General features: G+C 38.1%; 2 protein-coding genes across 2 annotated transcripts in view; one reads left to right on the top strand and one right to left on the bottom strand.

Annotated features, from left to right (window-relative positions):
• The window catches only part of COL28A1 (collagen type XXVIII alpha 1 chain), a 158,183-nt gene extending 144,682 nt beyond the window's left edge, over positions 1–13,501 (bottom strand). The window contains exons 1-5 of the mRNA XM_040644248.1: positions 13,422–13,501; positions 10,415–10,575; positions 8,792–9,348; positions 2,807–2,827; positions 1,048–1,104 (exon numbers count right to left, since the gene is read on the bottom strand). Coding sequence (XP_040500182.1) covers positions 1,048–1,104; positions 2,807–2,827; positions 8,792–9,348; positions 10,415–10,538 — 759 coding nt within the window. The 5' untranslated portion in view covers positions 10,539–10,575; positions 13,422–13,501. The remainder of the gene's footprint in view (positions 1–1,047; positions 1,105–2,806; positions 2,828–8,791; positions 9,349–10,414; positions 10,576–13,421) is intronic.
• MIOS (meiosis regulator for oocyte development) overlaps positions 1–17,831 on the top strand; it is a 103,597-nt gene that overhangs the window by 39,267 nt on the left and 46,499 nt on the right. The window lies entirely within an intron of this gene.

Raw genomic sequence — 17,831 nt, 5'->3', positions numbered from 1 at the left:
CTTATATTTTAGGGAAAGAAAGAAAGAAAGAAAGAAAGAAAGAAAGAAAGAAAGAAAGAAAGAAAGAAAGAAAGAAAGAAAAGAAAAGAAAAACATCCTCACTTTCTAATGTCTTGACTGATAGAATGGTTTGAAAAAGTATAGTCTTTGGACCCAAGTCTCAAGAGAAAATGTGGCATAGTCTAAGAAATTCACAGTACACATTCTCCTTCCTGCCCCTAAATATAAGCATTTGTGCAAAAACTGGATCCACGCATTTCTGTGAACTATATCCACTGGGCTTCTGACCTATAAGGTTTGAAACCATTTAAGTAAATGGAATGCTGAACAAGCAGCATGGATGCATCTGATGGTATGTGTTAGAGAAACACGTGGTGTCTCCAGTTATGGAGATATTGTTGCAAACACCTTCCCAGTGCATACACAGCACCTACCAGATGTTAGACCAGCATAGAAAGGAAGTACTCCTTTGGGGATTTTATCAAGTGTTGAATCATCGTCATAAATCCTGCCTTTAACCTTTAGTTGCCAAGTTCCACTTTGCAGAATTCACTCTAATCCTCAAAGCTTCCTGACCAGCTTCCTCCCCAAGAGGCCACCCAGTGTTGTTCTTGGATACATGTGAAGACACACACGCTTCCAGCCAGGTCTGCATCACTTGTTTCTAGGTGGAGTAGGGCTAACGCTTTCCCTAAAGCACCGAGGATTTGTATCTCTTTTTCTGTATTTTCACTTCAGTGTTGAGAAATGCTGGCCCCAATTGTCACATCAGAGGTGATGCTGGAACATACTTTGTGGGAACAACTTCATCATTTTAAACCGAATCTGCCTTCCGTTCAGGTCAGCAAAATCCCAGGCTTATTTTTAAGGACAGAGTGTATCCCTTTAGGAATAAGAGAAAGAAACAGCATCTCCCTGTTTGCTGCTATTTGCACACGACTGCTTTTCAGCAGCACAAAGCAGCTGGGGCGTTTCCAAGTGCAAGTAGAGCCATCATGACTAGGGCTTCCTGACTTGACCCTCTGTTCATAGTGGAAACATACTCACAGGAAGCCCTGGGTCGCCTGGATCCCCCTTCTCACATTCACAGATCTTGTGTTCGCACTGCATCAAGAATGAAATCCAATATTAATATGTAACAAAACGCACCATTTCTAATCTTATTCAGTACGTAACTAGAAAGAACGCTCCCTTGATGAGATTCTTACCTTGCAAATTTGTGGAGATTTTGTTCTCCCCTTTCAATTCTTCTAGGCTATCTCAGATCTAGCAAGAGCCAGCTAGTTAACGATTATTAGACGTTATTAAACATTGCTATGGTTAGATAAAATAGACCTCCCATCAAAAATATATGTATATCATCTAGTTGCCAGTGAAAAAGGAAAATCACCATTTTTAGTGGATTTTTGGAATTTCTGCTTTTTCTCTTCTCTACAGCACATTGAAGCTCAATGATACACAAATACCAACTACTCCTTTAGTCCAAAAGGAAAACATTGGGACATACCATATTTTATCAATTTGAGGATATACATATTTCCTTATTTTAACATGCCTGAAATCAGAACGAGTCTTATTTGAATCAGGCCTGATCATAATGAAGTTGTTATTTTCTGTCCATGTACTTCAAAACTAACAGAATGAAATGGAAGAAAACTCCAGAGACACTCCTGGAGAACACTCAAGAAATGCTTCAGCACCAGTGTTTTGATGGCCCAGAGGCCGATATGGGAGGGGGGAAAGGGCATCAGAGCCAGAAAGTGATTCAGGAGATTCAGACTCTGAATGCAAAGGTGTTTTAGAAATAACCAATTAATTTGCCTCAGTTGTCCCTTATACATACGCACAAAAGCAATAGAGGATTTAAAAATCTATATCTAAATAAATCTAAAGGGACTTTTACTGTGAATATAAAATCAAGAATTGTCACTTCTAAGAAGGTACTGTATCATAGTTTAATTGGCAGGGTCCTTTCCTGTCTCACTGGTACATAAAATAATGTGGCACCTGACCATTCGATGAAGCGTGGTGCCCTGCAGGGTTTGGTTGGCTCCTATTATTTTATGCAGTACTACTTGTACATTTCCTGATGTTTAATAAGCAGCTGATCCAACAGAATTTGCATGTTCCAAACTGTGTTAAGAAACACACGTCCAGTATAGAGGTCCTGGGCAACCTGGTGGTCAGCTATTGTGCTAAGCACCAGCCAGCCGGTGTTGGCTAGCGTCCTTTGCTGCCTGGTGTGTTTGCCACCAACAAGAAGAAGGAGATTAAAATTAATCACCGGGCAGCAGCGGGAGACTGAGCTGTGTCTCTTGGCCAGGAATCCCATAGTGGAGGACCCTTATGAGTAGCTGCTGTCAGAGACATGCTTAGAATAAAGGAAGTCACATAAAAATAAGCAAAAGCTATGTCTTTTGAGGGGTGCCTGGCTGGCTCAGTCAGTGGAGTGTGCGACTCTTGATCTCAGAGTTGTGAGTTGGAGCCCTGCATTGGGTGTAGAGATTACTTAAAAATAAAATCTTAAAAAACAGAACAACTATGCCATTTGGTTATCAATGATTTCTAAAATTACTCTCTAAAATCATATTAAAATATTTCCTACTTTTTCCAGATTCTGAAACCTGCAGTAGACATAGCAACATAAAGAAATCAGATGGCTGCCTCAAAATGGAGTGGCTCCTTTTTAAAAGAATTCAGCGTTTTTATGTAGACACACCTTATCTTCTAACGTGAGTTATAATGCTGATTTGATTTTGCGAACTTTGAGAGTTAATTCATAGTAATCAAAGCATGTGGTGCTTACCTTCTCTTCAAATAAGATATCCTGGGAGAGAAAAAAGAATAAAACATTAACTTGATTCTTGGTTCTGATTCCAGCTTCTTATTAGTCTTAATTATTCCCTATGGGATATGCAATTTCCAAGAAGGATAGCAATTCAGCTTTTTAACCTTGTAAAAGCAATAGAGCCTACCTGCCAACCACCCAAGGAATACTCTGAGCCATATAATAAGAGACATGAAGGGCACTAATGTTAAAAATTACTCTGTTTTCTGGGAACTTTATCCTGTTGCATGCTAAGTTCTATTTTTCTATCTATCAGCTCTCTAAACTCCTCAATGTGCCTATAAGCTTAATCAGTCATAATAAAAATTTCTCACTTTTACTTATAAGACTTAGCCAGAATACATAATTGTGTGTTTGCTCTTCTTTTGTTTTTCCATCCCTATACATACATGCATTTGTTTTTTAGCATTAAAACATTAATTTCAGAGTCGTAATTCCATGAAATATCAATTAGCATTTGAAGTCAATCAGGTCCAACCTCTCATCTTGCCCTAAGGAAACGTGGGTCTGCAGGGCTGTGACTTGCCCAAGGTCATACGCTTGGCTGAGCCGCCTGACCAAGTTCAACTGCTGCTTTGTACTTACACAGAAATGAATTAATCAGAATATTTTCCAAAACTCCTTTAAATTTTAGAGAAAACTCTAAATTTCTCTAATACTCCTTTAAGTTTTTTTCCACTTTCTTTTTTTTATTATGCTCAGTTAGCCAACACATAGTACATCATTAGTTTTTGATGTAGTGTTCAACAATTCATTAGTTGTGTGTAACACCCAGTGCTCATCCCAACACGTGCCCTCCTTAATGCTCATAAAACTCCTGTAAGTTTTAGAGAAATTCACGGTCTAGTTCTTGTCTAACATCTAGGCCTCCCTATATTACTTCAGCTTAGTGGGGTATTACCTGACAAGTGCACTGAAGGCCATGTCTGAAGCCAAACACGGGAAAGAAATTAACCTATGCTTACAGATAGAATTATTACTTTCATAATGTAAAACCTATCAGTCAGATTGATGCCTATGACTGAATCCAAAGGGTTAATTTGCATACGATAAAATAAAAATGGGAGTAGAAAGCACTAGAATATTTGTTGCAAGATATTAAAAATAAAGACTGTAATGAGGAAGTTAAAGATAGGTCAGAGTTGTACCTGTAGGGAGGACCCCACATCCTTTTAGTTTTATTTTTACTTTACCTTTATTTCCATATTAACTGTTAATATAGAGGGAAGATATAGCAAAATGCTTTATGTTGTCCTAGTGATTTAATGGGAGGAAAAATTAGGCTGGGGATTAAGTGTCATCCAGTGTTTTCATCCTGTGTCCACCATTAACTAGCTGAGTGGCCTTGGGTAAGTTCCATAATCCTTCCAGGTCATTTTCCACATATATGAAAAATAAGAAAATTTGACTATGTGATCTCTTGAGTTGTAAAACTCTGGCTACAGAGCCTATCTACAAAATTCAGAGTCTTACCTCTGGCCCTCTCTTCTCCCCTCCCTCCCACCCACTCCCCACTCCAATGATTTAAATTTTCTAGCCAATGTAAATCCCGGCTGAAAGCAGTTGAGATACTCATATCTTTATGAACTAGCAGGTCATGTGAAGAAACGGGAATTCACATATACTGAAGGTAAAATGGCATTTACCTTTCCCAGAACATTTGGCTGTGCCTGGAAACCGGAAGATGTATTGTGCTTTATTTCAAGGCTGTCCAAGACGAGTTCTTGTTCCTACCTGTTATTCTGACATTCCTTGCAGACATGTCTTAGGGAAATTCTTGTAGATTCTGTATATTTCAGCATTCATTGTTTTTAATAGTGAAAATTTAGAAATAATTTTGGAAATAATATCCATCAATATTAGAATGGATCAATAAAAGAAATATTACTCAGCGGTTAAGGTGAATGCATTGGATCTACATATTTCAACGTAGAACATTTTCCAAAAACAGAGTGAAAAAGCTAGTTGCAGATGAATATGTAGAATAGGATCCAAATTATGAAAATATTTAAAACACGTGTCAGAAGTTTAGTTTTTCTAGGAGGGAGGGAGAGAAAGGAATTTGAAAAGAGTTCAAGAGACAATAAACAACTATTAGTTCAAGTCGAATTGCAATATTTAAAACAACTACTGAAATAAAGAAAAATCCAAAGTTTTGTTTCCTTACCACACTTTTATACTAAGCAACACCCTTCTATCATCCAGTATCAGTTTTTAAACTCATGAATAGCTGGTACTGTGCCTGATGTCTAATTTTAACTTTTTTCAGCTTTTCCTTTGAAAATTTAATTTCTGCTTTGCCGTATTCACTCTTTAAAAACATGTGCCATGAGGCTTAAAGCCATAACAATGTAACTAACTAATTTTGGAGCTCATTTGATTTTGTGTTTGCTGGAATTTATTTTCCTATGGAAACACAAATGGACCCAAGACTGCACAATAGATCAGACTGTTTCAAACAAAGAACAAAGCTCCATCCCTAAGGCACTTATAGTCTATAAGACCCAGTGACAGAGAACAGCACACAGCAAGCAGCATGGGAAGGAGATCCCTACTGGGTGGGGAGGTGGGTAACAAGAGACTTTCTTGAAATAGGTGGGTTTTCTGGATAATTTTCAAGAGGGGAAAGCAAAGGACCAACTCACTGATGGAATGCTGTTCTGTATGTCAAAGGTTATGAGGAAAAAAGTCCTAAAGACTACTGTGGGCAGTAAAAGAAAGGAAGCAGTGAGGAGGGATGTTTAAAAAGACTGGACAAAAGGGCCCATGTGGACGGAGCTGGACACCTTGGGACACAGTGAGTGCTTTCACTTAAGCAGAGAGGCCTGTTGTGTGGAGTGCGGCTGGGAGGACATGGTCAAAGCCATGTTCAGTGAGGGAAGGGCACATTCAGCGAGGATCTGGGTGGATACTGTCGTCTAACTGGAAAGGACAAATAAAGACAAGACCGCCCTAAAGCAAAAGAAGGTGCATTTTATTGATGGAGGAAGAGCTTTATGATGCATATATGTGAAAGGAGAAGGCTAGGATGCCGATTTTGTGAATGAGTATGAAGTCAATGCTATGGGAAAGGGGCAGAGGAAATGTGAGGAAGGTGTCGAACTTATCGGCACAATAGCAAGTAGGATGAGAACAAAGAACCTGTAAGTGAGGATTATAAACTCTACAGCAACAAAAAATTTTGCAGCTTAGCATAGTAGCCAAATAGCCACCATAAATCTCTCCTAAAAGACCAACTAATGTATATGGACATTGGGTTGAAATTGTTTCTTTGGTTTCAATAGTGTTTTTTAAATCATAATAAAATAGTATTAGAACATTTTATATATCCTCTTCAATGTGGAATCCTCAGGTCTCTCTGAGGTTATTGAGAACTGAAGTGTTTTCATGGGGTTCTTACATGATCGTTTTTACTAGAAATGCCAAGGAGTTGGTAATGAGTCCTTGATTTGTCTTGGCTCCTGCAAGATCTATTCATTGTGGGCACTCATGTCCATTAAAATTCAGCTAAAGTCTACTCCGCAATGAAAAAAAACCAAACCACTGATACAAAAACCAGCCCAGTTGAATTCCAAAAATCATTATGCTGGGTCTAAGAACCCTGACAAAAAAAGAGTACACACTGCACGAGCTTATTTGCGTGCAAGCCTAGAAAGTGTGCACTAATCTGGATTGGCAAAAGTCAGATCAGGGGCTGGGAGGCAAGGGAAGGATATCTTGCAGAGGCACGAAAAAGTCTGGGGGGTGACAGAAATGTTCTGTATCTTAACTGTGTTGGTGGTGTCATGCATCTATACGTCTATCAAAACTCATAGAATTGTGAACTTTAAGCAGATGCAGTTTTGTACTTAAATGATACCTAATTAACTTATTTTAGAAAGTCAACTACATAATTATTTCAAAATGAAAAGTTAAAGAATTCAACTAAAAATGTAATAGAAATAGATGAGATGAGGCATTTTTCCAATGGCCTGATCAAGAATCAAGGTCTGCCCCCCTACACAGTAGCGATTTGAAACATTGAAACAGTATATTGTTCTTTGAAGGGCCTCAGAAGCCCTTCGGATGTTGGGAGTGTTTAGAAAGCAGCATCTCCTAAGAAGTGGCTTGTTCATAGAGCTTCCATCTGGACAAACAAGCTGAAATCACAGGATGCTAAGGAAGAGCAGGGTCGTTGGGACACTTGGTCATTCTCTGGCTTCCTCAGAAACGAACAAATAGTCCTGCTTCAAGTGCACTGCCAAGATCCTGTGTTGTGAGTTGGGCAGGAGCTCTCTGCGAGGAGGGTGCGTCTAGAAGGAACAGGAACCTCCTGAGCCTACACAGCTTGGCCAAACAAGGAGCTGCCTGTCCTGTATCTTCTATAGTCAGCAACTGGCGACTCATCCCAACTCCAGTGTTCTTTCCTGCACATGCTGAATCTTCTGTTTTGGGTTCCGTGCTAAGGACTCGCTTAACCTACGGCACAGGCAGCGCTAGGCAGTTAGCCAGCACCCCTGCACATTTCCCTTTTATGCAAAAGAGATGCTAGGATGGGCCCTCACTCTAGTCCCCTGAGGGCCGAATTCATCATCTCAAGCCTAGGCACAGCTCTCCCTATCTACCCCCAATGCCCCAGAACAAGAGGCTAGAAACAATAGAACTTTGGAGGAGGGATGTTGCTTAACTGTTTCAAGGCTGAGAAAACCTTAAAACACAGTTACTATTTTCTACTTTCAATATATCTTCACAGGGTTAAGCATGAAGACCCCAGGGCCTTTGCCTGTCCTTACATTTTCAACTGTAAAATGAGGATAATATAGTACCTACATCATAAGATTGTTGTAAAGTGCTCAGAAAAAATGCCTAATACACAGAGCCCTCAAGATGTGGTAACTATTACTTAGATTTTATTTTAAAGTTAATGTCTCATGCTAAAAACAACAGTTATAAGAATAACTTACCAGTTATTATCTTATAGTTAATATTGACCTATGAGTTATAAGAATAATGTTAGAAAAAAGATTGGGGGAAGGGACAAAAGGGTCAAAACAATCTCTGAAACAAGGCTGAGGTTTTTTGTTTTTTTTTTTTTTTTTTTTGCAACCTATGGAAAACAGCCATATGAAATGCTCAGTACCTAAAGGACATATTTGCCCTGCTCTCTTCTCAAGAAAAAAATCAATATTTTTAAGAAAATCAATTTTTAACACTTAACAAATCAACCATTTTCTCCAGGAGTTTTCCCTTGAGAAACACTGTGAAGAGGGATTTTATTTTGATTGCATTGCCTTGTGTTTTCCCAAGCAGAAAGGAAAGGATCTCACACACAGCTGAGCAATCAACAAAGAAAAGCTTTGACACAACTAATCAGACCGATCAAATGGCACGCATTGATCTGCAGGGAGAAACTGTTGGGTGACTGCAAGTCGCAGATGATTTTAAATTGGGTGGGCTTGCTAACACCTAAGAATGAGGATGTAATAAAAAAAATTGTAAGTCTATGAACTTGCTTGAATAGCATATTATAGCAGTAGGTGAGCCATCAAGTCAAAATATTTCTGCAGATGTTAAATGGGAAAAAACCAACGTAGTACAAATATAGCAGACCACAAGTTGACCACAAACTGAATATAAGTCAGCAGTGTTCGTGATCCCAGGATGTATGAACAGGAGCCTGAAAGTATGATTGGAAAGTAATTCTTCCAAATCCTCAGCATTGGCTAGCAATAGAGTTAGGAATGCGATGCCAGAACATGAGCCTCATGCTTTCCCAGTTTATCTGGTGTAAACTATCAAGGAAGTGGAGAAAGACTTCAGAAAGATTCTCCTAGCTATTTCCAAGGTGGGTTCTTTTTCTTTCATCTTTCTGACCCAGTATCTATCCTTACAGAATTTGTAATTAAGGTATCAATATTACGATTGGGAATATATATATATATAACCAACTCATTAGGTACCTACCAGGCGATCTCGAATTTTATCTACAAGGGTTGGATCACTTAACAGTGGAATGGGTTCACTGGATGAATCCCCAGATATCAAACGAAGTTTGGCTTCGTTGACTACAGTGGAAAGTCCAATGGTGATAAATAATATTCCTGCAGTTCTGGCGTCTTCAGAAATACTCTGAACATCTGGATTCTTTGGATGGTCAATGCCGTCAGTCATCAGCAAAGCCACCTTCACACCATCTTTACGCCCTTCTCTCTTAAGTAGCCCAGTCGCATTGGAGATGGCATAATAAGAGAAGGTGCCTTGCCCAATGAAATTCATAGACTTGACCCTCTGTTTAAAAGTCTGTAGATCCTTCCAAGAAGAAAAGGATGGATCAATTTGGACAGAGCTGCTAAACTGAAGCGCTGCCAGTTTGATGTCGTATTTCAAGGAGCGAACAGGGGTCAACTGGAAAACCTTGTCACTCAAGCTATCCACAAAGTCTTTCTGTTTATCAAAGAGAATAATTTTAGAACTTTCGGAGCTGTCCACAATGAAGACAACATCTATGAAGCAAGTAGAGTCTGAAATAGAACAAATAAGTTAGGCAAAATATTTGTTCATACTCATGAAATGACTTTGCATAAGAAAAGCCCTAAGGTGGTGTGATGTGTATTGTGTTTTTGGGTTTTTTGGTTTTTATTTTTGTTTTTTGACAGAAGTGGGGAGTGAAAAACAGAGGCATCTTGGAGATAGGGCTTAAGTTGTGATGAGCTAAATCTCTTTTCAAATCTATAAATTCTTTGCCTTTTGTAAAATCATGCAAGTCAGAAGCAAACAAATAAGCAAAACTTCAAATATTTTAAACATTCAACAAATATACATATATTTTTAATTTTATTTATTTCCAGGGATAGGTGAGGGGGAGGGGCAGAGGCAGAGGGAGAGAGAGGATCTCAAGCAGACTCCACAGAGCGTGAAGCCCGACATGGGGCTCAATCTCACGACCCTGAGATCATGACCTGAGCCGAAATCAAGAGTCGGATGCTTAACCGACTGAGCCGCCCAGGTACCCCAAAATTCAACAAATATTGGGTGAAGTTGTCTAGAAGTAAATACTGCTCTGCCTGATTCTCAGGCTGTATGTCACATTGGTGAGGCCCCATCTTGTTTTGTGGGTAGTTTTTTTGTTTGTAGCTTTTTTGAAATCAAGAGAGAAAATGACTATACATATCACACTGTGGCAATGAGGGAGAAGGAAACATAAAAGCAGAGAACTTAAGTTTGAATTCTAGCTCTTTCTAGTTAATTTGCCAATGGCCTTGGATGTGCCACTTAATGTCTCTGGGCCTCCATTTCTTTATCTATGACAGTGGCAATCTGTCATTCCCATTTTACAAAGCTACTACGAGGCTCAAATGAGATAATAAATGTACAAGGGCTCTAAAACATCTCATGTTTTTGTAAGTACGCTCTATAAGTATAGAGGGTATATTATTACCATAATATAATTATATTAAAATAGAATGTTACATAAATGTTTATATATATGGTTTGCTATTTACATCAACTACTATTTGGAAAAATTCCTATTAGTATTCTAAAAGGCTAACATTCATTAAAAACAAAAACAAAACATATTTTTTTTACCCTGGAGACCATTTTTCCTTGCCAGTAAATTGGACTTTGATCCTGTCTTTCTTTGTCCATGTATTGTTTGACTCCTAAAAGCTGGCAAAAGCAGGAGATAGAAGACAAAATATCTGTTCCACATTATGGTAGATGGTGAAAAGTCATCTGTCTTGTAGCACCTTTAATAGAAAAATCGGTTATAAATACTTTCGTCAAATACAGTGTTTGCTATTTTTAATTTCAAGCCAGCAGAATTGGAAACTGGCATGTGACAGGAGCAAAGTGTTTTCACTCATATTTACAGAAAAACATCCACATTGAGATTTTAAAGGATTCTAATCCAAGTAAATCATGGCACCACAATCAAACATTTATTACTGAATATTTCTATATAGTCAAAGAATTACGTCCAAGTAATATGAATTTCCCATTTTATTATGGGGAGCTGAGAGTGGGAAAAGCCATTTAAACACTTCAGTCCCACTCTATATGATGACTATGGTTCAAACACAGCGTCTGTTTTGACATTTTCACATTCTTCAAGGTGATATCAGGTTGCTACATGGTTGTTTCATTATAACTAATTCCTGACAATCTCAGTATTTTTACAGGGTTGTAGAGAACCACCATAATCTTAGTCTTAATAATACATGCACAACTTCAGTGAGTTCAAAAGGCAAGTCAAAAATGAAATCGCCCCACCAGTTCCCATAGAATACCATTTCTCTTTTATACTCTTACTTGGAAACTTCATCTACAGCAGAGTTCCAAGCTGGACTACGGCTGAATACAAATCCAACAAATAAAGAGAGTATGAGAGCAAAAATAGTAGATTTGCTCAGCAACACCGTTCTTCTAGTGAAGAACTGATGGACAGAAATAAGACTTGAAATCAGGAAGCACTTCCTCTGAACATTCCTGTGAAACTATTTTTCTGGGTAGATTAATAATGAAAAACCTAATCCTGTATTAAAATCTACAGCCATCTTCTCTCGATATGGCTGGCTCTACACCAAATGACTTTTAAACCCACAAGTTTCCTTGGCAAGAGAAGACTCATGGGGGGCTAGCCCAGTATACTTGAGAAGAAACAAGAAAGCTTTTTCTGAACCAACGTTCTGCATCATTTGAAAATGCTTTCCTTCTTAAACTATATTGACTTCAAAAGTTCTGGAAAAGGAAATCACATTTTCCTTCATTTTGCCTTCAGGGAATGGGAACTGGGAAATCATGAGCACGATTTTTCCAGGCTTAAACAGGGGGTAGAAATATATGCAAAGGCAGCGAGAAATGGAATGGATGACTGGCCTCTTTCATACATGCCAGATGGAGAAACCCCAAAAAAGGAATCAAAGCTGTTGGGTTGAGGACGAACCAATGGATAGTTCCATGCCAAAATCTGCTCCTCAACTGACATGGTCTCGCAGAGTTATGAAGCTGACACTGTATCAGTATGGCCAGTGCATCAAGTGCAATTGGCCAATGTCAACTGTTCCTCAGACCAGGTGTGCTAAGATGTGAAGACAGCTGGGTGTTTAAAAAAGAAAAAGAAGAAGGAGTTTGCTGAGGAAATAGAACACATAAAGGACATCCCTCCCCAAGTTATTCCTTATTAACCAAAGAGAAGAATACAGAAGGGTGTACACATTTAACTCTGAAGACTAGTGTAAGAATAAGGCTATGTAGAAAAACACAGCTGCTATAGCATTTTCAGGAGTGGGGGGAGGCAGGCGGAATAACACCGTGTCCCTAGTATTACACATAACCTTTCTCTTTTGTTGAGCCCATACCATAAATGTGTCTCAGAAGTTGTGCAAGTAAGAGACTGAGAATTTAATTTTATTGAAAATAGATTTTACAAGCTACATGATCAATAGAACTCTTCAAAAATCTAAAGAAGATGATTCGCATGCAGGATCCTGAGCAGAAAACCACTTTCTCTTCATTAGTAGGCCTCATTTTGGGCTTTAGAAATGCTGTCTTTAAATAAAGACTTCTCTTTCCTAAAATTAAGCACCTGCTCCTATAGGTTTTTTGACATATGATCGTGAATGCATACCTGAAGCTTCTATATACAGCGTTCACTGTCACACTTACTCATTAGCACTAATCACTATGTCTCATCTTTCATTACTATTTGCTCTGATATTTTTATCCAGCTCTCCCAAAGCAGTCTTGCTATTCCCCTCTCTTTACTGATATTAGCTAGAGGACACCCTTATACCTTATACTTTGGGTTTTGGGTTTTACTGCCTTCCTAAAAAGTCTTTCTTTTCTATTAGTTTGGCATCTTAAGTGCACACCCATTTCTAACCATTTTTTCCATATTTTATTTTGCCTCAGTTTTTAATAATTCTTACCTTTCTCTCATTTAGATATCATATACAAGCAAAATAGGTTTCAGGGGGAAAATGCCATTAGTTAAATGAAAGAAAAATAAACCTCTCTGTTCACTATAAGTTACATTTTATAAATGCAGAAACAATGATTATCTTTAACCAAATGCCATATTTTTGCCTTTTTTGCCTAAAATTTATTTTGGACAAGTATCAGAATCAATAATTCCAAGAGACTTTATATTTTGTGATTTTTCAAAAATAAAATTCTTTCAGCACAGTTTACCTATTGTATTCACAGTGTTTGCATCTCATTTGTTTCACATAAAGATAAAATTATCAAAAGAAGTCTATTCAAATTGCCAAATTATAAAATATTCTGTAATTAATACTGAGCTATAAAAATATGTTCCAAATTAAGAAAAAGAAGTCCCGAAAGTTATTAACATCATTGCAATGCTAGGTAGTAGACTGCAAATTAAAAATCAATTTTAAACTTCGAAATAAAATTTGAATGTCAACATTTTAATAATTATTTATATTTTTCTAATAATTAATGTAATGGCAGAGGATAGAAAATTTTGATAAGCTTTCTTCACATATTAAGTAGGCAAACCCGTTAGTCTTCCACAGTGCCTAGGTGGTCCTATCTGATTTCAAGTGATTAAAATAAAACAGTTATGTCTTACCTTATAAAGTTTGTCAAACAGGAATTAAAGACTGATTAAGCAAATGCCAACAGCAAGGACCATTGTTGGGGATGGAGTTGGTTATTTGATACTGTTCTGTTCTGTGGAACTAAAAATTATCTTTGGTCTTGGAAGTTTTGCAATCTTTTATTCATGTTTATTAGCCTAAGTTAAAGCAAGAGTGGTCAGGCATTTGGCCAGGGTGAAAGATCGGGGTGGGATCAGTAAGTAATTTAAAGGAACAGTGTCCTGTCAGAACAAGTCTGTGTTCTCCAGACTGTTATAAAAATAACTTGAGCAGATTTTCTACATTTTAGGCATTTATTGACAACCTGCTGTTTCTCATACCATGTCCTCCTTCTATTTTGATGTTTTTTCTTTGCCTGGGCAAAGTTTTCTTTGCCTGTGTGTTATTGGTTCTGAACAGCTTTGTGAGGGAGTATAAATGACAACAGCCTCAGACTCAGAACTGGTTTTCCAAGAGAGGCAATGGGTTGATAATTATTGAAGCTGAATGAAAAGTATAGAGAAGTTCATTATTCTAGCCTTTCTACATCTGTGATTTTTGAAAATGTTCATAATAAATAGTCGATATACAGTGAAAGAGTGATCTGAATTTAGCCCTGGTTCTGTCCCTCGTGTGGGGACCTCAGTTTCCCATTTATGAAATGAAGGAGTGAATTTAATTAGCTATCGAGATCCTTCCAAACTATAACACAAGAGCTAGGTGTACGGTGGTCAATATTCTGAGCTCTCTGTCCCAGAAAGGTAGTCACTCAAGTGGTTCCATTCTCTTTTTTCTTACTTTCCACCTTGTCATTATGACCCATTTTCAGTCGGTGTTTATTGGTGTGAAATCTGCTGCCAGGAAGCCCCTCGACTCCTAGACAACAGGCTTCTCAATACACTGCCTCAGAGGTAGAGAGTTCCAAGACGATTGGAGATAGCAATAGAAATGTTCCCGTCATAATTATTTAAAATCAGCTTTCTTAGGAAGGCATGTTGACATTTACGGGTCTGCTTATTGCAACAATAATAGCTTCCATTTCATGAACACTGTGCCAGGTGCGAGGCACTGTGCGAAGGGCTTCACGCACAGGACGGCGCTTAACCCTCCCACAGCGCCACCGCCTACCGACAGTAAGTGCTGGAAGTTTCACGTTTTGCGGATGAAGATTTGAGGCAGAGAGGAGCGCGGTCACTTCCCCACTGTCATATCTGTGCTAGAGAATGCCAGAATGATATCTCACCTCAGATGCAGCTGACCCCTGAGCCTCACTTATAACAACAACTGCATCATTAAATTACATGCCCGTGTGAATGTTCGTGTTTTCATTGTCTCTGCACCACAAAGCAGTTTTTGAGGAACTGAGGAAGCTTTGTGAGGCTTTGGTAACAAAAAGAAGAAACAGTGGGTACCCTGCAGAAGCACAAATGGAATTTCCCGGGAAGCAACCACACATACACCTTAAACAGCCTGTGGATGTTAGCCACACTTGTCACTTTTGTGACATGAGGATCAGGGGACAAGGAAGCGGCATTTTTTTCCAGACGGTCACTTCCCTTTTTTCTGGGGGTAGAGTACCAACACCCAGAACAATATACCTATAAGAAGCGAACAGGTAGCTCCTGGTGTGGAGATAGGAACTAAAGCCCTCCTGCTTCAGAACTGTTCTGACTGAAGTTGGGGACGGGTTGGAGTCCTGCCTGCTCATCCTTGTCCTTCTCTCCCCCAAAGTCAAATAGGGTAGCCCGAACACAAGGTTTGCAGCCTTTCATTCCCAGGTGTGGCCACCAGCACCAATCTGATTGGGTAGGTGACTCCAAAGAAAATCTTGTGTCCTATCCATTTATATGAGGCAATTCGCTTTGCCCCCAGAGAAACAAGGTGCCATGGGTGAAGACTGCAGTCTTAATCCTAATGGATGGGCTTGAATTAGTGAGCAGTTGGACATACACAGTCCAAATGAGAGCACATGGATAACGATGATGGCTAGAAAAGTTGACTTGGAGTCCATGCCCTTCTGACAGTTGTTCTGTAGCAAAGTCTTGTGTTTTTTTTAGAGTTTTCACTATGCCTTTATTATTGCTAATAGGGGTCAACCTCCTTTATATACCCCCTGGACAACATCTACCTTAACATCTTTAATTTTTCTATAGTTTGCAGTGCACAGTGCTGGCTGTAGCAAAGTCTTCATAGAAGAGGGACGCCTGGGTGGTGCAGTCGTTAAGCGTCTGCCTTCGGCTCAGGGCGTGATCCCGGCGTTCCGGGATCGAGCCCCACATCAGGCTCCTCCGCTGGGAGCCTGCTTCTTCCTCTCCCACTCCCCCTGCTTGTGTTCCCTCTCTCGCTGGCTGTCTCTTGCTCAGCTAAATAAATAAATAAAATCTTTAAAAAAAAATAAGTCTTCATAGAAGAAAGAAGCACGCTATTTTTACTATTATTACATTAATGGCCCAGAGTGAACACTCAATAAATATTTATTAAATATTAAATATTTATATTTATATTAATATATATTAATAATATATATTAATATATATCTTATATATTTAATTTATAATTTAATATATAATTAATTATATATTATATAATAATTAAATTAAAATAAAATAAATAAAATAATACAAAGTAATTTTTTAGCATTAATCAATCACTTGAGAACCATGATACATTAGATTGCTCTCTTTCAGAGCGCTACGAGGCAAGAAATCTTTTTTCAACTTTTTAAAAAATTTTGAATACTCTACCAGAGTAGAATCTTTGTCGGCTGTATTTGTTTTGGTACCAGTGCCAAGATCTCCATTTTAGTAGTGATGGTATTTTGGGGTCTAAAAACACTTAAAAGGAATCCAAGTTTGGGATGATTTGTGTAAGTCAGAAGGTTTTATCTATATGATGTTACAGAAATACTAAAAAGGCTAGTAACGTATCTGCTCAAGCTTGTATGGAAATTATAAATCTGGACCAAGACCAAGGTATAGGGTAATGTTTCATACTCTCCTTCCAATTTTGACCACCTTTCTCACCACTGACCCAGAGTAGAAAAGAACATTATCAACTGAGAAAAGAGAAGTCAAAGACCTTTTACTCAATTTGAAAAAATCTGTCATTGGGAGTCCCCTTCTATTTCTTTCCATATAAAATCTTGATTTAGTAGATTTTTTTTTTTAAAGAATTTCTAACATTTGCCCCAAAGCTCTGAAGTTTCTGGAGTTCATCATCCTTCTTGGCTCCAAGAGTATGACTTGGACCTTCTCTCTTGGAACACTAAACTAAATGTTTTTAAGAACAGTAAGTAACTTATTATCCCACATTATATCAACCCATTACAACACTGGTTACCACAACACTGTCCCTAACTGAGATAAGAGATTCATCTGCTTTTTGAGTTACATCTAAATTATATAGTTTCTCCTGGGTGATAGTTTGTTTCTTTGTCTGTCCTTTCAAATTCTGTACTAAAAGTAAATTATTCATGGACAAAGTTTACAGTGAAAGAGACCTGAGGTGAATTAATATTTTTTTCTTTGAAAAATCTTTTAATAATATAAAACTCTACACAAATATAAGGTACCTATTATAATCATTATTTATTGTTTATATCCAGAACTATGAAATTACACATGTATGATTTTTAACGTAATTTTTACTTAATTATATATTTTCCATTATATTAATTGACCGAATTCAGAAATGCCAAATAAACAAATTAGGACTGACCCTGGGTCCTGAGGAACTATTGGTTAGAAAAAGACATTTGGGCACCATCTTGTGGGGCTTTGTGGAAAGACACAGTATGAGAGTCAGCTTGTCTACTGTCATCAACAGATTAAAATTCTTAATTGCCTATGATTCTGAACAGGTAGAATGTAAATTGCTTTCTACAAAATTTTCTGTGTAGGGGAATAAGAGAAGAAACCAACGGAGGTGACAAAATTACTTTTATATGTGAATCAAGAAACTAACATCTGATGACATCTCAAATGCATTTATTTAACAAACATTAACTCATATATAGTTTATACTGTGTGTGAGGCATTGGATAGAAGACAAATAAGACCCAGTCACTTCAGCCCAGTGAAAAAGATAAGGAGGTAAAAGGCAATGGCAAATTTTACCAAAAATATTTTTTAAGTAATCAAATGACAAACTCTAGTTAATGATACCGTGCTGATGTGTTTGCAACCAAAGTGTACTATTATCTGCAACTTACTTTGAAATGCATCATATGATGGGCACCTGGGTGGCTCAGTCAGTTAAGCATCTGCCTTTGGCTCGGATCATGGTCCCGGGGTCCTGGGATCCAGCCCTGCGTCAGACTCCTTGCTCAGTGGGAGAGCCTGTTTCTCCCTTCTCCCCGCTCATGCTCTCTCTATCTCTGTCTCTTTCTCTCTCTCAAATAAATA

Source organism: Ursus maritimus, unplaced genomic scaffold, assembly GCF_017311325.1.
Source record: "Ursus maritimus isolate PB19 unplaced genomic scaffold, ASM1731132v1 scaffold_3, whole genome shotgun sequence".
Lineage (NCBI taxonomy): Eukaryota > Metazoa > Chordata > Mammalia > Carnivora > Ursidae > Ursus > Ursus maritimus.
This window is presented reverse-complemented; position numbering and strand designations above follow the sequence as displayed.